The sequence below is a fragment of the Prunus avium genome, chromosome 6 (assembly GCF_965620075.1).
Source record: "Prunus avium chromosome 6, drPruAviu1.hap1.1, whole genome shotgun sequence".
NCBI classification, from domain to species: Eukaryota; Viridiplantae; Streptophyta; class Magnoliopsida; order Rosales; family Rosaceae; genus Prunus; species Prunus avium.
The window spans coordinates 4,969,086-4,989,298 of record NC_142289.1 but is presented as its reverse complement, the minus strand read 5'-3'; the positions used below and the strand labels follow the sequence as shown (position 1 = coordinate 4,989,298).

Here is a 20,213-nt window from a genome sequence, read left to right as displayed (position 1 = left end):
AAAGAAGAAGAAAAGAAAGAGAGAAGGGAAGGAAAAAAAATTATAGTTTTGGATTGATTTGACGATTATATCCTTGGATTTAACGGTTTTTTTGACAGAGGGACTATTTAAGAGTACCTGTATTAACGTTAGGGATGCAATGTGATAATTTCGCAAACGTCAATGATGTTTTGTGATAATAAGCCAAAAGAATAACATACAACAAACATCCGAAAGCAAATATTCAATCAAGAGACTCGTAGACTTGATATTTTACCCCAATTTGCTTAGTCAATTTTTAATATTTAGCGTGGATTGAATAGTGGCCGGATTTGAATTTGATTGTCTCTGCCATTCACAGGATGCAATCTTCTTCTTCTTCTTCTTCTTTAAGGAGAAGTAATCAGTTTTATAGTAGTTCTGCCTTCCCTGTTTTAAGTCTCCATTCAACTTCTAGTGGGTTGGATAAAATACAACTTATGAGAGCGACCCCATAAAACCAGAGATGGATTTGACAGCAGACGTTGACTTGTGCAATTGGACTGATTAAGGAGCATGATTAGGAGAATTTTAATCCAAATTTCTCTCTTTGTTTTAGGGTACGTGGTCTTTAAGCACTAATTAGTAACGGAAATGACCCGACAAACTCATGTTTTGAAGATTGAATGATTTAGAGGTTTCTAAATTCTGTTCAAGACACAAATATGAACAAAGTCAACAAATGCACGTCGTTAAGATTTAATGAATTGAATTCAACCCAAACGGTGCTGAATCCATCTTCTTGTTTGTTTCATATAATGTGTTACATGTTTTCCACATGGGTAATTGATTGGTTATATTATTGTATCAACGTTCTTTTCTTTTTATTCTCATATGCCTTTAAAAAGGTTTATATATTTATTTATAAAAGTGATAGTCTAAATTAACCTAAATTTAAACATGGATGTAACACGAGACTCATTGTCCTAAACATAGCCGGTCTTGGGTTTTCTGAGGCCTTGGGCAAATTTCTAAAATGTGCCCATTTAGACAAATTAAACACTAAAATTACTTCTTTTTCTATCAAATAATTAATTTTATTAAAGTTAGAAGAGTTTACAAAATATAAAGAATAATATTTTGAGGCCTCATTAAACACCTCAATATTAAAGTCATTTGTTCTTTGTGACATGCATCATGAGTAAAATGAAGAATGATTAAAAAATACTTTTGCCGTTTTTATTTTTTCAAGATTGCATGTTTAACATTTGATTTTTTCAAGATTGAATGTTTAACATTTGATTTTTTTCAAGATTGCATGTTTAATATTTGATGCTAAAATAGCTATGAAAAAAGTTTTTAATGCTGGACTAGTTAAACCTTTCTAATTCAAGGGTGGAAATGGAGGAAGGTCGACCTACCTCTTTGGGAATGGCTGTTGCTTCTAAATATTATTATATTAAGTTTAACGCCTTTGATTTGATTTATGGATGAAAAAAATGTGTTCTAAAGTCAAGCGATTCTTTCCCACTTAGAAAACCTTACAGCTGCGCAACCTTGCATTATAAATAGGGTAGATAATCTTCTTTTCCACGACTGCAAGTGCTGTTGACGTGAAGAAAACAAAAATATATGAAAAGTGAGAACAAGAAAATTTGAAAAATCGAGAAGAAGTTAAAATATGTATATCACAAAACATCCCTGAGGTTCACGTACCTATCACAAATGGTCCCTGCAATTTTTTTTAATTTTTTAATTTAAAATTCATAAAATTTTGATTTTCATTGTAAAATTATTTAAAAATATATATTGTATTTAAATACACGTGACACTATATTTTTGAAGATATGGGCTCCACATATATGCCACATTAACAAACTAATGAAGTTTTTTTTAAATAATTTAAAATTCATAAAATTTAAAAATGAAAAAACCATTTATAGAAGGATTTTAACCTTTAGGACCATTTATGAACCTTAAACCCTTGATTTTTTCATTTTTAAATTTTATGAATTTTAAATTATTTTTAAAATACCCCATTAGTTTGTTGATGTGGCATATATGTGGATCCCACATCTCCAATAATATAGTGTCACGTGTATTTAAAATACAATATATATTTTTAAATATAAAAAATAAAAAATTTCTCATTGACCATTTGTGATAGGTGCACCGTGCATGAACCTGAGGGATGTTTTGTGATATATATATGACACGTCAGCAAACTAACGGAGTTTTTGACGGAACCTAACGGCAGGGACCATTTATGATCACACATACTAACCTTGAGGACCACGAGTGACACAAAAAAATATTAAGGGTGAAATCTGATAGTTTCGTAAATCTTAGGGACGTTTTGTGATATTAAGCCTTGAAGTTATTTGTTCTTTGTGAGTTGCATCATGAGTAAAATGAAGAATTATTAAAAAATACTTTACCGTTCTTATTTTTTCAAGATTGCATGTTTAACATTTGATGCTAAAATAGCTATGAATAAGGTTTTTAAATGAGTTATTTTGCTGGACTAGTTAAACCTTTCTAATTAAAGGGTGGAAATGGAGGAACCTACCTGTTTGGGAATGGCTACTGCTTCTAAATATTATTATATTAGACATTGATGATTATATTAGGTTTAACGCCATGAGATATATAGTTTGATTTGATTTATGGTTGAAAAACACGTGTTCTAAAGTCAAGCGATTTACAGCTGCGCAACCTTGCATTATAAATAGGGTAGATAATCTTCTTTCCAACGACCGCAAGTGCTATAAATTTGAAGAAAACAAAAATATATGAAAAGCAGGAACAAGAAAATTTGAAAAATCGAGAAGAAGTTAAAATATATGGAGGCTTCTCTGTTTGGGCATTGTCTTTTAAATTTTTACGGTAGCTAAAATATTCTCGCATGCAAATTAATTCGTTTTTTAAACACATATTTTAACTTTAAAAATGTGTATATTTACATCATTACTTTCTAAATTTTTTAAATGTGTATATATATATATATATTGTCAACAATGATCGATTGAAATTTGTTGAGGCCCAAATAAATTACTGGCTCAGTGCGATATCTTATTAAGAAGAGATTAGATTTGGAGCACGCAAAAATTCGTTATACACATTCGCACGAGCCATGATCCACGTGCCATGCCAAATAAATATGTAATTCGTCACGCTAAGAATTGAAATGAGCCTATAAAATGAGCTAGCTCTATGAACTCATGCTAATTATCCCGCCAAGCATCATATCTCTTTTCAAAAACGATAAAATTCGAGCACACCAATTGACATGCAGTAGTAAGCAGAAAACCCTTATTGTACACCTAGCCACGCTACATGCTTAAGTGAGCCTAAGCCACGCAAATATCCGGGGCTTGCTGAGTGTGTTGTGATATGGGTGTTAACGATCATTCATGAGGCCCATTGATGAGCCGAGAAATGGACATTTTAGGCTGCTTGGGAGCCCCAAAACTCGAGCCCATTTCTTGAGCCCAAATATGTGGGTAAGCATAAAGAAGAGAAAAAATGTGGCCTATCACCTTAATAAAAATAGTCTATCACTTTAGGAAGTTGGCCCATTCCCTTAGTAGACTAACCCCTTACCTTAGGAAGGCCCAAATGACCAAGAAAATATCTGAAAGTCTCCAACACTTGGCTGGAGACAAAACCATGACAAAAGCTAAAGGGTTACTCACATAAGCAGGTTGCTGGGAGGCTCCAACACGTGGCCAAAGGCAAACCTCAAGGCAGACCATTCAAAAAACCAAAGGGTATTAGCGCGCACAGGTTGCCAGGAGAAAAGGCATCCTTCAGACCAATGTTGTACCTATTCCATTCCCTTCCATTACCAGCTCTTACCATGAAATATGGGACAAAAGAAGGAGAGGTGGTAACCAAAGATAGGAGATTACCACTGGAATGGCTGCGGGAAGACTTTTGAGCTCCCAAAAATCTTGTCTTTGTGGATTTGGACATTGGAGGATTTCACAAAATAGGGATGAATCAAAGGGAGAGAAGAGAAATGAAAGGGGAGACTTGGCAAAATTGGAGATAACCCATTAGGGTTTCTTAGGAAGAATGAGCTTGCATTGGCTTAAAAAAAAGGGGGGGGGAGGGGGGGGGGGGGGGGGGGGGGAGATCAGAGAAAGCAAGCATCACCTCTCATCCCTGGAACCCTTCAATTTCGAGCCATATTGCTCAATCTCTTCCCATTTTCTCTTCTGGCAAGCCATTCCAGAGCCTAACGAAGCTTTCGTCAAGCTTCCGGAAAATTGCTCAAACCACCCACTTTTCCTCCCTCATCTCTTTCTCTCTCCCCTCAACAAATCCTTTTGAAAATTCTTTCTTCTCTCACTTTAAACCCCTGTTTCTCATAGGAAATTACAGCCCTCTCTCTCTTTAATGCTAAACTCATGAATGCTTAGCTTCCATGCCACAAGCTTCTCAAGCCAAGCCATATATTTATCTGTAAGTAACTGATGGTTTATTGGTGAAGGTGACCAAAGTGTTTCTTAAGGCTCCACGAACTTTTTGAGGCATTCTTGGGGTTTGATTCTTGAACTCAGACACAAGAGGCAATTTCACCAATTTGCTCTTTACAGTAGCCCAGGCTCATCTGTAACTGCCAGAACGAAAAAGCCCCTACAAAATTAATATATATCAATCAGCCTTTGAAAATTAATAGAATTATAGAAAACTACGGTAATATGGTAACGTGTTATAATATGGGTGTACGATATTGTTTATTTTTCTCTCTTTTAGGGAATAGTATTAATAAATATCCATTTATATTATAGGGAGCTTATAACACGTGGTCGTACTACCGTAGTATTCTATAATTACTCAGAAAGTAGAGGGTTGTTGCAAAATAAAAAAGAAAGAAAATTAACAAATTAGATGGGTTATGGACCGGGCATGACACATGAACCGGCCCAAGTTAATGCATGATTAGTCTGTCATGAAACGGTGCGTTTAAATCTCCCGCTCCCGGGGTTTTTTCTTTGAAACACTGGAGTGTAGACTCTAGCAGAACCAAGCTTCACCTCTGCAATGGAGGACCACGTGTTCCTCACGTGCGACCACCCTCTCAACCTTCCAACAATTTCAACCAACGAACCCCTCTCTCTCGAAGCCCTAGCTTCCCTGAGGTCTCTGATCATCAACCCCTCAACTCCCGCGCCCACAATCTCTTCCGTCATCGAAACCCTAACTCGCTCTCTCCAACTCAGTCGCGACCCGCTCGCCATTCACCACACTCTCAAGCTCCTCACTGACATGGCCTTGCGACGCCCCCACCTCTCAGGCGTCGTCTTCGACTCGGTCTGTTCCCACTCGCTCCTTTCCACCGATTCGACCCGCATCGCCGCCGAATCTCTCGACGCACTCGCTTCTATTGCGGAGGGCAACCGAGTCCTAGCTCCCGGGATTGAAGAATTGGACGACCGTTTATTCGCCTCGCTCTGTTTCAGTCCATCTCGTTCCGTACGGCCATGGCTTCTCAGAAACGCTGAGAGGTTCGGTGTACAGCCTCATTTGTTATTCACTCTTTTTCTAGGGTTTACGAAAGATCCATATCCGTACGTGAGGAAAGTTGCGTTGGACGGACTTGTTGGCTTGAGCAAGAACGGTGTTATCGAGGACCCTGACATGATCGAAGGGTGCTACTTCCGTGCAGTTGAGCTTCTAAACGACATGGAAGATTGCGTTAGATCGGCTGCAGTTCGCACGGTGAGCTTTTCTTAATCAAATTGATTTCTCTCTGTTTTTCTTTTTTGTGTGCTAACTTGCTTTATGTATTGCACATCATGAACAAACGCACAGGTGTGTGCTTGGGGTCTAATGCTGGTGGCGTGCAAGTCGGAGGCGAAGGCATATTGGTCTGATGAAGTATTTGTCAAAGTAATAGCTTATTATTGATTATATTATCTGTCTTATAATAATTGACCTATTTAATTGATTCTACTTCAATCTTGGCATTGCTCTATGAAATTGAGCTTTGGTCTCTACAGTCATCAAGTTATAAACTTCCTCGCTTTAGTTGCTAATGCTCATGCTGACTTGAACTCATACTCACCATTCATGCTTATACATATTTGTCCAAAGAGTCTTACTAACTTGTTCCGGTCAAATTTTGTCTAGGAGATCATTAAGGAAATCACAACCCTTAACCCTGCATTGTTGAATGGTAGGACATTCTCTTCCTATCATTCTGTCTCAGTGGGAGTCGGAATTTTTTTGTATAAAGCATCATGTAGAGTTCCTATCCTGATGTCTCATGGATTGCATATGTTTGTAGCTTTGTTCAACGGTGAGAGACATGAGCATGGAGGTTAGAGTTGAAGCTTTTTGTGCCCTTGGGAAGATAGAAATGGTATCTGAGGAAATTCTTTTGCAAACCCTGTCAAAGAAAGTTATAGTGACCAAGAAGGGAAATAAATCTCTTGCTCAGTGCTCTGATGAACAACTAGAAACATCAGGGTCAAGTGTTGCTGGAGCTTTCATGCATGGGCTTGAGGATGAATTCCATGAGGTAACATATATCTACTCTTTTGTGAAAGGGACTTTACTATATGCGTGCTTTCTAATTAAGAATTATTTGTGAATCTGAAGGTGCGAAAAGCTGCATGTCATTCTCTGCGTACACTGACCATACTATCTGCCAAGTTTGCTGGAGAAGCCTTAAACTTACTGATGGATGTACTCAATGATGACTCAATTCTTGTCCGGCTACAAGCTTTTGAAACTATGCATCGAATGGCAACCTTTGACTGTCTGACAGTGCAAGAAACACACATGCATATGGTAATGTTCTGAAATTTTGTAAGTTCATTGTTAATCAACTAATTGTACGGAATGGGTACATTAAAAATCCGTAAAAGTACATTAGAAATTCTATGCACCATGTACATCTGTGAAACTGCTTAAGTACATTTTGCTTAATATGGTTTTGTTACTTGATTTTGCAGTTTCTTGGCACTCTGGTTGACAATGATACCCTCATAAGATCTTCTGCAAGGAAAATACTTAAATTAGCAAAGCTGCAAAAGTTGAAGTTGTTTAGATTAACTATTGATGCCCTTCTAGAAAATTTGGAAAAACATCCACAGGTCAGCTTTCCATTTTTTCCCTTGATCGAAGTTACAGATTTTCTCTTTTGGAACTAGTATGATGGTGTGAGTTTGGTCATTTTAATCATGCAATTTCTAGGAATAGCTTTGTTGGGCTCTGTACTTGTCATTTCATAACTTGTTCTGTCATCCTTTTTCTTACTTCAACCTCTTTTTTGGGTGCCAATTCTTACTTCAACTAATTCAAATTGCTTTTTTCCAGGATGAAGCAGATGTATTATCTGTTTTGTTTCATATTGGACGGAATCATGGAAAGTTTGTGGTCCACATAATTGAGGAGGTTTTTCCGCAGGTTAGCAGGCCTCAATATTTGCTGTCATGTGATCATTAAGATAGATAAATACCACCACCCAACTTCCTGGTGAGCCTGGGTGGCTGCTAAAAATGAAATTCAATCCTGCTTAGTGACACAAAAAAGTGTTATTGACAGGTTTGATTCAAATCTGATGATTCAAGACATCATGTGATAGTTTGTGAGCTGAATGCAAAATAAATCTCTTTTGAATACAGCTTTTATCGTGGTACATCGTCAGAATGATGGATAAAAGATATTTGAGAGCATGACATAGAACAGCTCCAAGGATAATACAGAGTCTTACTTTTTCTTGCTTAGGTTGTGTTACAGGCTTTGGAACTTTTCTATATCTAGGAATGGCTTGGAACTCTCAATTTGTTTATATTATTTTCTTAGTTACCTTTTGTGCTGTTTGCGACTGTAATTTCTATTGGAAAAAGTTGATAATTATTGTTCCTTTTCTATCAGATGGAGCCAATGTCTAATGGCAAGTTGGGCTTTGATAGTGTGAGAGTGGCCGCCTTGCTAGTTCTGGCCATATCAGCTCCACTTTCACATGAACGTGATTGCAATATTCTACCTACAATATTTTCTTATGCAGTTACATACCTGGGAAGGATTTCTCAGGCTTTGAGTGACGTTATGAATCAAAATAGCCTTTTGGAATACTTGTCTCAGTGCAGTAGATCCTCAGGACCGTATGCCATAGAGTTCAACTTCAAAGTGGGGGAGCCATGCTTGCCTAATGCTAATGTTCCAACCTATACTAGTAATGAGATAATTGGTTCCATTGCAATGCCATTGCCCCAAAAGACAGGTGGAACTTCTGAAATTTTGTCTCCAACAATAAAGAAGCCAAGGGAAGCAGGGACTTCACTTGTAGAATACCAGCTAGAGGTGCATGATGAAGTTACCAAGTCAATGAATGATATTCTTGCAAAGGTGAAGGATATCTGGCCACTTGTACTGTCAGGATTCACGAATGAAGTACTGAGGACTTTGAGGTAGTACCATTATTTTCTGTCATTATCCATTGCATTGACATGATCTGTATTTCCCTAAATCAGTAAAGAAAAAGTGAAGTGAAGCAAAAATTTCCCCTTCAGGCCTCCTTTTGAATGGGAGAAAGCCTATCTTATGGTGTGCATAACTCACAAAGATCTTTTAATTTAACCTTACAGACACCAGAAAGATACACATGCTTTGAGATCATGCATCTAGTGGGAGACTGAGTTGCCTAATGGGAACTTCCTTAGACCTACATGGCCAAAGGAATGTCTACTTTATATTTATCCTTATAAACGGCCATAAATCTTAGACGTATTTGATATGCTTATTTCCTATTCACTGTTTCATGTGCTTTAGTTGAATGCCATATTTGTTAAGAACTTCTCAATATAACCTGTTCTTTTATTTTCTTTTTTCCTATTTGCTTATTTGTTTGTAAAATGGCTTCATGCAGAAGTTGCAGGGAGGAGTTGGCAATATTTACTCCTGACTCGCATGCATCTGCTGGTGTATTTTCCTTTACGAAGCAATATATCCAGATAGTGAAACTGCTTACAAAGGCATGGGTGAACTTCCTGTCTTCAACACATTTTCCTTGTGGAATGGGAGAATTGGACTTAGTATTGGGAAAGCTGGACAGGAGGCTTAGAGATCTGAAGAGTGCGTTTATAAGATTGTCTGAAGAGGAGGAGTTACATATCTTGGAGCTGATACTAGTGACTTGTATGCTCAGATTGTCTAAAGTGGAAATTTGCTGTCATCTTGGAACCTTGAGAAAGCTCTCTAGTATGATGTCACGGGTGGAATATCTCCATAGAGATGGATCTGTTGAACCATCCAGGTTTATAATTGAAGTCGGAAAATTATCATCCGAATTTGGTTCTTCTTCTCTCAATGAAGCTTCCTTTAACCCCCTTCTCATTAGAACGGTACTTGAAAGCTTCTCCCTCAAGCAGCTTGTGTTGTGTGGTAGACTCAAGCACATGAAGGCAGAGCTGGATATACCTGACAATGATTATGAAAATCCTCTTCGGTTTGTTGCTGGACTGCCGGTTGGTATACCATGCCATATCACTCTTCATAACATTTCAGCTGAAAGTAGGTTGTGGCTGAAAATGACTGTAAATGAAGACAACGAATCAACTCAGTTTGTCTTCTTGGATTTAAACCATTTTGGAGGCTGTGATGACGTCAGAATATTTATGTTTACCGCACCCTTTTACAAAACCCCAAAAGCATTTTCTTTTACGATTAGGGTCTGTATTTGTATGGAAGAGGTTGAGGATGTTTCTTCTGTCAAACGTTGGGGTCCAAGACATGAGCTTATATATCTTTGCCGAGAAAAGGATGTTTATCTTTCTATGGTTAAGTAAAGATTGAGTGGTTTGTTTTACTGTGATTAGAATAAGAATGTATTTATCTAATCTGAAAATTGCACTAAATCGGTGAATCCCTTAAGTAGTTTCTACAATCGAAGTCGGTGAAATCTCCTTGTTTCTCTTTTGGAGGTAATTTCTTAGGGCATCTTCAATGGTAAGATGCAAATTTGAGATATAAAAATTACATTTACAAATTACATCCAATTGCATGTCCGCGAAATCTACATGTAATTCTTGCTCAAATAAAAGAAACTTAAATATAAATTTTCATGTATTAAATTGTTTGTGTTAATATTTGTCGTGATAACTGTTCTTTTCACCAAACAAATCGACTTAAAAGTTTCAAAATTCCGATGAGTTAGAATTTCATCCAATATAAAGTATCATATAACAAACGTTTGATAACAGAAGCCCTTCCTCTATGCATTAAATATCAACAGTATGTACAGTACTTGCTCTTCTTTATAACGGATTCGATTAACCAAAAGACTCTCCGCTATGAAATGAAATCGTCTTAACAGCATGCAACATTGCATGATCAGCTCAGGTCGAAAAAGCAATGGCGGACATGAAGCACCTTTGGCTAATAGCCCTCGTGGTCATCTCCCGCCAACCTTGCCCCTCCTTGTAGTACTCAACCTGTCATTACATACAAACTGCTAAATTACCCAAAAAAGTCCTGTCCATAAGATGGAAATTGGAAAGCATGGGCAACATGTAAACTTACTGTTTCTGCTATGCTGTCACCATCTTTCACCCCTCCAATTATATATATGGCGTCCTTGACGACGGCAGCTGCCGAATATCCCCTACAGTGATTCATCGGTTCCCCTGGCATCCATGACCCAAGCCGTGGATCGTAAATTTCCACACTTGGGACCATTGCACTTCCATCAAAGCCACCCAGAGCATATCTGCAAAAGTAAACGTCCATTTGAAGGTAAGAAGTTAAACACCAAATTTCGACAAAAGAAAAGAGAAACTTGGGTTTGAAGCCTGATGACAAGTTTGTCACTCTTAAATGCATTGATACTCGGTAGTTCTTTTAAAATTAAAGAAATGTACTTGCATTTTTTCATTCAAAACAACCAATGAATGGCAACCCCTATTCGAATCCATAGATGCAATTTTTGTCCAACTGTGTTCTCTGGGGTCAAATCTATCAACAGACCTGAGATATGAACATTTCAAGTCAGCCACGGATATAATAAAGTTTCAGAATACAATAATGGATTTAAGATGCGGGTATTCTATTCTTCTAATGCCCTTAATAGTTAATATGCTGTTATAGATATAATTTGCTTCTTTTAAGTTGTATCTTATCCTTAGATTGAGTCACAATACATACTGCAGTTCATGGAGTATATAGATGTCAATATCTACCCACAGAAAAACTAAACAATAGAAAAGAGACTTACTTCAAATAACTATGCCCATCATATCCACCAGTCGCATAAAGCACACCATTGAGTTCCACTGCAGCAAGAGCGAACCGCTGGAAAAATAAAAGCAGCACAAATCAAGAACCATGAGGTAAATTTTCTGCCAAGGAAAACACATCATATTTTGCCTCAAGGACAAGAAATATGTGCAGTTAGGAAGGACTTCATTGTCCTAATCTTTTACCTTTTGTAACATTGACTGTGTGCGAATCCATCGTCCAACATCTAAATCAAGCATCTCAACATCTGAAAAGCAATCAACTCCATTCCCACCACCCATTGCAAAAATCTTGTTATGTGTAGTAGCTGCAGCTAAGCTTCCCTTTTTCTCTCTCAAGGAAGGGCACAACTTCCACTCGTCAGTAGCGGGACAGTATGACTCAACTTCAGAGAATGACCAACAAAAAATGTCAGGAAGGTATTAATCGCAGAAAGAAAGAAATTTCAAATTGACCAAGAGCTAATACCTGTATCGTACCACAGATGACTATTGCCACCACCAATTACATAAAGATCACCATTCAATTGTGCAACAGAGGCATATGAACGAACAGAGGTCATTGGTCTCAGAGATTTTATCATATCCTGAAAAGGATAATAAGCATCCAATGCCAATAACCATGAGTCGCCATCATATCCTCCAACTAGATACATTGACTCATTAGGATCAGGAGGCAGCATATCACATGATTCAGCAACCTTCTCATCAATATGTACCATGGAAGGTGTAGGCTCAGATTCCAACATGGAAGGTGTAGGCTCAGATTCCAACTTTAAACAAACTTTTAAGTGTTTAATTTCCATTGCAGCCTGCTCCTAAAATGTCAGTATATATTCCAAAGTAAGAAGAAATAAGGAATAAGAATCAATTAAGTTGGTTATGCACCATTAATTATACAGTACATGGTTTCATAAGGGCACGGAGCAAGTTTTAAAGTCTAAAGAAATGAATATCATAAGTTTTTCTACAAGACCGCTCTTGCCCTTTTTGGCCAACGGCAAGAAGAAAACAAGTACTATATGTTGCTTTTAATCATCATAACTTAACAGTTTCATACTATGACTTTGATGTCCAACGAAAAACCTTCCCTAGACCAGATTAATCTATCTTTTCTTTTATTCCCAACTTAAGTTAATTTAATTGGCTAAAAGGCCAATACAACAGGAAAGCCCTAACTCACAGAAGGATGAAACTGTTTAAAACATAACTGCACGGTTCTCTACCAAACTTTCAACAACTTGACGAAAACAAAACGGAGATGCTTAAAAACCCCAACTCCTCACAAGAGTATGCTTGTGCAAACAAAAGTTAAACGAAGCCCTATGTCATTCAAACACCACATTCATCAAGTCTGGACCTCGCATTCTTATCCGACAACCTCGTAGATTGAGGAAGAAACTAACAAGGTCAAACAAAGAGCCTAAATATTATATGCAGTCTTTATCATTAGGTTTTATTGAATTGTTATTTAGATTTTCAATATAATAAAAGGTTCATTAACAAATGGAAACAATAGACAGAAATAATAACATAAATTGGAACTGAAGCTTTGTCTGTGATCAATTCAAGAAAAAAGTCTGAAGAAAAAAAGGTTTTCTTGCTTCATGTGTTAATCAAAATTCCTTGGAACAATTCAGTGCCAATGATGAGAAAATGCATCCTTAATGCATGCTATTAAAGGCTTCTCAGATGGCTCAGCAGAAAAAATAAGGTAAAGAAACAGAAATATGGCAATGTTTAACAAACAGAGTATTGTATTACGTACCAACTTATGCTCCAAATAACCAATCTTCATAGATTGTTCTGCCTTAAAAGCCTTTAGCTCCTCCACCTCTTGAACCAACTGAATATTTAAGAGTGGTTTTAAATAAAACGAAAACTAGCAGGGATACCTAACATTAGCTAAGATTGTTTGCGGACAACTAAGATGATCATTTACCTTAGCTATGATTGCCTGATTGTCAGAAAAGGATTGAGGACTTTCTCCACTCTTCTGCACAGACAAGGAGCCAGGACTCTCTCCGCTCTTCTGTTCGGACAAGGACTGAGGACTTTCTCCCCTCTTCTCCTCAAAACCCAATTGCTCCATTGGATTGTCAGTGTCCTCCAAGGTCAATTCATTCAAGACAGTGCGATCTTCAATATTTCCTCCTTCATTCTTAAGATTACTTTGAAGTGCTAACTCTTTCAGTTTCATGTATATAAGTTCTTGCTCCACTTGTTCAGCCTCTTTCACATCTAGTTGGGGTTTGAATGAGTTGTTGCTTCCAAATGAGACTGTGGCATCCAAATTCGAACTTGAATGATTCACATGCTTGGCCTCTGAAGTCAGTGGTTCAAACCCTTCAGATTCTTCTATTCTGTCATCTGAGGGAAGAGCTTGAAGATTTTTTCTCCACTTCGATGTATTCTGTCGTACCAAAGTACTTGGAGTGACCACCACAGATGCTAACAGTGATACCAGCTTACTTGTTTGAGCGTGGTCAAGCTCAAACCAGAAATGACGTTGATTGTAGTAGTTGTCAACAATTATCGGTTTAAATTGACTTTCAAGCAGGGGTTGACACTGCAGCCGGACTCGGATTTGAACCTTAATGTAGAAAACAGAATATATCAGTATAAAGCCTCTCCTTGACTAAGACCTTGTTTTTCCTAAGATGAAATTATGACTCGGCACAATTAGATCAATTATGAGAAACTTTTATTTCAATACCTGAGCAGGAAATTGCGTTTTCTCTGAACCATCAGTGGTCCATCCATACGGGTTAATGTTCATTTGGCCGTGGCTAGCAGCCTCATAGATTCCATGAAGTTTCCTATCACTATAGTTGAAGAGAAAAAGGGGCAAGCCAGGAGAAATATTCTTTACATGGAGAAAGTGTGCAGCTGGTAAGCCTGAAAGAATATAGAATTCATGGAATGAAAAGGAAAACTAAAACAAGAAATGAGCAGTAGTAGTGCACAGAAGTAACAGACAAATTGTCCATTATTTGTCCATTATTTGAACAAGGTTTTGTGTACAGAATAAAGCTAGCTACAATATTTTGGGGCTCATTAACAGGGGGACTTTAGGGTGGAGGCAGCAGGCCAAAAAAAGGTGAAGATGGCAATGCACTTGCTACAGAAAGAAGAAAAATCAGTGCAGATGAAGTTCAATACCAAATATCACTACACCACTCGTTTAAATGTTAAAAACAATACAACAACCAATTTAAAATTTCGAAACGGGAGATGCAAAAATTAGGAACAAAACATGCAGTAAAGTTCAGGACACTGACCAAAGAGTTGTTTCAAAAGACATTCTTCCATTGTGAGTTTGTTGCAACCAAATATGACCCCACCAAGGTGATTCTTCCTCAAATTTCTCATGTTTGCACCGTAGGGTACCAGGTCTTGAGTATGAGGTGTAGTAAAGGTCTGTGTTTTCCCTCCAGCCCCCATTTTCCGATACGAAGAGGAGGAAATTATATCATGAACCTGAAAAAGAAATAAAGGTCATGTGCTATAGACAGAGTCATACGTGATCCAATACAGCTTACCACCAAATGAATGAAACAGGAATGGGAGGAGGGGAATATTAATCAGCCCAAAAGGACCATCAAAAGCATCGGAAATCAGCGAAATTTTTCAAATGAGTAAAGTTATGAAACGACTACATAATACAACAATCACTCTGCATTTCTTGCTGGTTTGTTTTAACTGTTTTGTTGAAAGGCTGACAGACTTACGCCGCGTGGAGATAGAAGGCCTATGAGGAATCTTATCCCGAGTACTAGTTCTTACTCCTCTTTTTGTATTTTTCCTCTGAAAAAATTTATATACTAAAATGTTATAAGCATAAAGGCATAGTGAACAAAATCTGAAATACAATTCATTATTCAGATTCCTTTCCTTTTATGAAAAGCCAATACTGAAAGCACTTGAATGGGTAACAAGAAGAAATCAGTCAATCTCATCATTTTGTTTCTTTAAAAAGAATAAGATGATCAATATGAATGAAACAATATGTAACGGAAGGCTCACAAAACAAGAATAAAACATTGGAAAATTGAGAGCATAAAGAACAAATAAAAAAGTGCAGTCTCTTATCTAGTTCAGAAACCAGTTAATATAAGGCTCTAGAGGAGCTGAGTTTAAATTCGTAGTATGAAGAACATGCTTTCGAACACATGGTGTGCAAGTACGGTATGCCATGCAATAATTAATTTGTGCTTAGATATACCCTTTATAAGTAAATTTCATACATAAATTGTACTCAGTAATGTTGCAAAAATGATGCTTACATTGGGTTTAAGTACTATCGCCAAGTCGAACTATTGTCTACTATGCTATAGGTATTTACTTTTTGTTCGATTGCATATTAGTATTTTAATTATACACATGAAAAGGAAATTTAAAGCAATGCATAAAACCCATGGAATCAGGCAACGAAGCCAAGCCATAATTATATTCAGGATTGCAGCCAAAACCCAATGATCCTATTTCTGTGCCATGAGCAAACACAGTAAATACAAAACAGCTAAAAGAAATAAGCATTCCCAGTTTCAGAACCAATATACAATTAAAAACGCCATTTGAAAACTCGAGTTATTCATGAAAGAAAAAACGAAAGATATGCACAAACCACTTTAATCTATCGAAATCACCAAAAAGTTTTTAGCTTTATCAAGCCAAGGTCATCAAAACAGTTTCTTAGACCAAGAACCCTAGAATCCATGGAACTCTGCAACTAGCTAACGAAAGCAAAGCTGGTCATTTTGATCAAACCATATGATTCAGATACCCAGTACATTAAAATGTATCACTATCTATGTAGAATGCGAACCAAGAGAGAAACAAATGAGAGAGAGCGTACCGTACTGTGACTGTGACGAGCGTTTATGGAAGATGAACAAGCTTTTTGCCGAGAAAAGGAATGCGAGAGCGCGAAATAGAACGAGCTTGAGCTTGTCTTGTAAAAACGCAAACAGTAAATGAGCCAACTAACTACACCCCCGGCGTACTTTAGTGTTCAATGCTTTTTATAGCAAATTTGTGAATTCACAATGTTTTAACTTTTTTAATCAAACGAGGTGGGAGATTCAGACTTGAAAACCAACACTTGGAAGAGAATTCCTACTAATGCAAAGTTTTTAAAGCAGTGTGGACAAAGGTATAGCCTAGTGAAAAAGGGTTTTGATTTGCTAGTCAATGCTCTCAAGTTCGAAGTTGCACAGTGTGTTTGGGAAACCCCCTCCTTCTTATAGTTTAGACTATCGTATTTAAAATATTTAAAACAAAAAACAAAAAAAAACCAAAGCAATATGATTGTACATTGGCCTATAGCTAGAGTGGTTGATTGCAAAGGGGCTTGAAGTTCAAGTAGTTAAGAGTAATTATTTATGCACCCGAAGTCCTGTGTCTAAATCTCCTCCTCTAATATCACTTTTATTAAAATAATAATAAAAAGAAAAGCAATGCCATTAAAAAAAAATATCTCTAGCATTATTCCTTTTTGTCAAATGGGGAATGATCTCGGAACATGTTAGTGTCCCATGTGATCGATGTAGGCCAAAATAGTATGATGTGAGCATTAAAATAATTGTCGACACATAGGAAAAGAAAAGGAGTGGTGAGAGGAAGTTCTGAGCTGGCATTAGCTTATATAGCTCTAGATTAAATTGTAGTCCTTGTGGCTTTAAAGTATCAGTTCAACCAAAACAAGGAATTGGCTCCATTCAGACTGCATGTTTCAAATTGCAGTGCCATTTTGCCCAATCATGTTTTGATTTTTCAGCCTGATAGAGGTAAAAGTGATGGTGCACTATGGCAACTTCTGATTTTATTATTTCAGCAAAACCTCCTCAGGAGAGGTCCCCGTTTTGCGCCCGACAGTACCTCGAGGGTTAGTTCCCGCAATCGCGCGGGGAATACCTTGATTTTCACCCAAAAAAAAAGAAAAAGCACATATTTGACCAAAAAGACAAATGCACATGGAGACTTTGCATGAAGTGAGGCCCAAATACTGAATAACGGGATTTGGTCCAAATACCAGAGGTTTTATTCCATGTAGCAAGATAAAGCCCGGTTCTTTTGCCTTATGCATTCTTGATTCTTATCAACAAGAAAAAGAAAAGGATGATTCCTTAATCCTTCATATATGTTGAAACTTGTTATGACATTATTGTGAGAACTTGTAGTTGCAATGGTGGTAAACAAAACATGGTAACAATCCCAACATGAAACCCAATTTACCATAAATACTCCATCAAATGGGCATGGATCAAAATTCGAAAACAAAGGAAATCCAGCTACCATTCAAATAATCCAAGAAGGGGTATTGATAAATAAATAAAGAAAACACAAAAACAAATCATTAGCAGGAAAATCAGTGCAGAATTACATATCTTAATAATCAATATTCCTACATTGACCAAAAAAACACTATCAATCATATTCATCCAAATCCAAAAATAACAAAATCCCAATTCAGGATCAATAAAATTCAATCTATTATGTATGAGAAATCACAAACTGAGCAATTGAAGATCCTGATTTCAAATATTCAAAATCCTAAACATGAACAAACAATGAAACAGTACCTGCAAATAGAGCTAGTACGTACATCCATCCAAACAATAGCATTGTGGAGAGGACAGCCAGTGGATTTGCTCCAAACCAGAGTCGTCTCTCTCTGATTAGTCAACCCAATAGCCTTCAGCCCACTGTCCACGTTGTGCCCATCAGCCGTGGCTTTGTCCAGCGCCTTAGCCATGCACACTCTCACACTCTCCAGTATCTCCATTGCATCATGCTCAACCCATCTAACCTCAACACACAAAAACAACAGAGACAACAACAAAAATCAAAATTAGAGGAAAAAAAACCCAATGAGAAAGAAAAAAGAGAAGAAAGGTGGAGTCTTTGATTGATTGCTTACCCTGCTTCAGGGTAAAACTGAGTGAACTCGACCTGATGAGAGCCAATTGCGCGCGCCGAACGATCATAGATTATGAATCTGGTGCTGGTGGTTCCTTGGTCAATCGACCCAACGAACACATCATCTGTTTTCTTTGAGGCTTCTGGTTTCTTCGACATTTTTGTTTCTTGTCTTGAAGATCCAAACTTTTTGTTCTGGTTTCTGAAGAGAGAGAGAGAGAGAAACAGAGGAAGAGAAGACTAGCAAAATGGTATTAAGTAAGATAGTGGTTCTTGGGATTGTGGACAATGTTTATCCAATCACCGAAATAGAAATGCAAACAAAATACCAAATTAGTCAAACTCAGAAATTGCCAAGGCTTTTTTCTTTTTGTATCGTTGATTATTCAACAGGTATGAAGTTAGGGGTTTCTAATTTCGGCCGTTTGATTGCATTGTATTGGTAGATTTAATACACACATATATCCAATTTATCGATCAATATTAAAAATATGTAATTAATTCTTAACATAATATTTACTGGATAAGATTGACAATTAATCCAAATATTTGAATTTTTTTCTGAATCTGATTAATGGGGTTTTATGCAAATAAATTTAAGTCACACTTTTTTAATTATTTTTTAGGGACATAATTTTGTTGGTTTTTGGTTGGGATTTAGTACAAAGTCCTTTGTTGGCGGAGAGTGTGAGGTTTTTGGTGCCTTGCAATTTAAGTCTGTGATGTAATTTCTCCGGAGTTCTTGGTCCGCTGAACAACTTTTGGCGCCATTTATTGCCACGTGGCAACTTTTTATGAGGTGCTCTCTCTCCGTTTGACTTGGTGCACCGCCTCCTCGTGCATATTCTCACGGGGGACATGCTGATGATGCAACCTTAAATTCAACGGTCGGTACATGCTGGTACTGAAATTACTTTATTGGCCCCTGCTACACAAAATGATTTACTAACATAGGCTTGCTACGAGTCGAGGATTGACAGTGGTTGATGCATGTGAGATGAAATGAAATTGTTTTGGATGTATCCGATACATCACGTGACATGTTGATTTGACATATTAATTCATAGTTCGGATAATACCTGTTTGGGGCCGATGAAAGTTAACCCGGGCAGCTAGACTCTTGGAATGTCGGCCAGGCTTTGAGAATGGAATCGCGGTCGGGCGAAGGTCTTGCAGAGAGGCCGAGATTTGAAGAGCTTGAGCGGCCGGGTGTTGTTGGATTGCGACCGGGGCTAGGAACTGGAAAAATACGGCCAGGCTCAGAGTTTGATACGGCCGAGATAGGTGAAGGAGATCTTGGAGAATCTTGGCCGGATTTTTGAATGGGAGTTGCGGCCGGAATTTTGGAGTTTTCGTGGCCGGGCTGCGTTCAAGTGTGGCTGGGCGCGGTCGAAGGAGCTTGCTGGGCCTTTAAGTGGAGATAATTGCGGCCGGGTTTTCTTGGTTTAGAGCAGACAAGGTTTTGGAAAATTGCGGCCGGGGTGTTGGTCTCCAAAATTGGGGCTGAAGGTATTTCTTTTTTTTTTTATGAAATGGGGGGGGAAAAAAACCCCAAAGAACAACTAAACTTTATCAATAGGAATCTGACGGCCCCGAGGGGCCCCTATCAAGTCATCAACGAGTACATCATTAGCCCACACGGGGGTATTTTCAAAAAAGCAAATGCCCAAGTCAAGATTGTAGCTCCATCTTGCAAGACAGTCAGCAAGATAATTCTTCTCTCTGTAGACATGTTGAATCTGATAGTTCTCAAGCTGCCTTAGGAGAGTACCGCAGCTATGCAGCAGGCCAGCCAGAGGATGAAAGCGGTATGCCACAGTTTGCTGGATTAGCTGGACACAAAGAGCAGAGTCCATTTCAATGATGAGCATGTTGACACCATTATCCAAAGCCATTTTGAGACCAAAAAATAGACCCCATAATTCAGCTTCAAGAACTTGACCAATTCCCAAATTCACAGCAAAACCCCTAATCCAATTTCCAGATGAGTCGCGGAGGACACCTCCAGCTCCAATATTACCAGATGCAGGTTTACAAGAACCATCCACGTTCAATTTGAAGATACCAGTAATAGGAGGTTCCCAC

At 37.8% G+C, this 20,213-nt stretch overlaps 2 protein-coding genes across 7 annotated transcripts; one reads left to right on the top strand and one right to left on the bottom strand.

Moving 5' to 3' along the window:
* The first annotated feature begins 4,934 nt into the window (after positions 1–4,934).
* SIEL (ARM repeat superfamily protein) lies at positions 4,935–10,309 on the top strand. Its single transcript, XM_021970837.2, has 8 exons — positions 4,935–5,685; positions 5,779–5,856; positions 6,254–6,487; positions 6,568–6,759; positions 6,924–7,064; positions 7,288–7,377; positions 7,849–8,384; positions 8,843–10,309. Exons 1-8 carry the CDS (start codon positions 5,008–5,010, stop codon positions 9,759–9,761), a joined length of 2,868 nt encoding a protein of 955 aa, XP_021826529.2. The 5' UTR covers positions 4,935–5,007; the 3' UTR covers positions 9,762–10,309.
* On the bottom strand, positions 10,101–18,438 carry LOC110767321 (influenza virus NS1A-binding protein). Of its 6 annotated transcripts, none has more exons than XM_021970833.2 (14): positions 18,130–18,438; positions 17,792–18,013; positions 16,066–16,161; positions 14,939–15,014; positions 14,489–14,687; positions 13,924–14,105; positions 13,150–13,800; positions 12,976–13,053; positions 11,677–12,019; positions 11,394–11,593; positions 11,186–11,262; positions 10,837–10,938; positions 10,495–10,681; positions 10,101–10,406 (listed from the first exon to the last, which is right to left on the bottom strand). In XM_021970833.2, the coding sequence occupies exons 5-14, from the start codon at positions 14,649–14,651 to the stop codon at positions 10,311–10,313; spliced, it is 2,079 nt and encodes a 692-aa protein (XP_021826525.2). In that variant the 5' UTR covers positions 14,652–14,687; positions 14,939–15,014; positions 16,066–16,161; positions 17,792–18,013; positions 18,130–18,438; the 3' UTR covers positions 10,101–10,310. The 6 variants fall into 6 exon arrangements, with proteins under 6 accessions (XP_021826525.2, XP_021826520.2, XP_021826521.2 ...); XM_021970828.2 differs by having other exon boundaries at positions 11,677–12,025; positions 18,130–18,437; XM_021970829.2 differs by lacking the exon at positions 14,939–15,014 and having other exon boundaries at positions 11,677–12,025.
* Between the last annotated feature and the right edge of the window lie 1,775 nt (positions 18,439–20,213).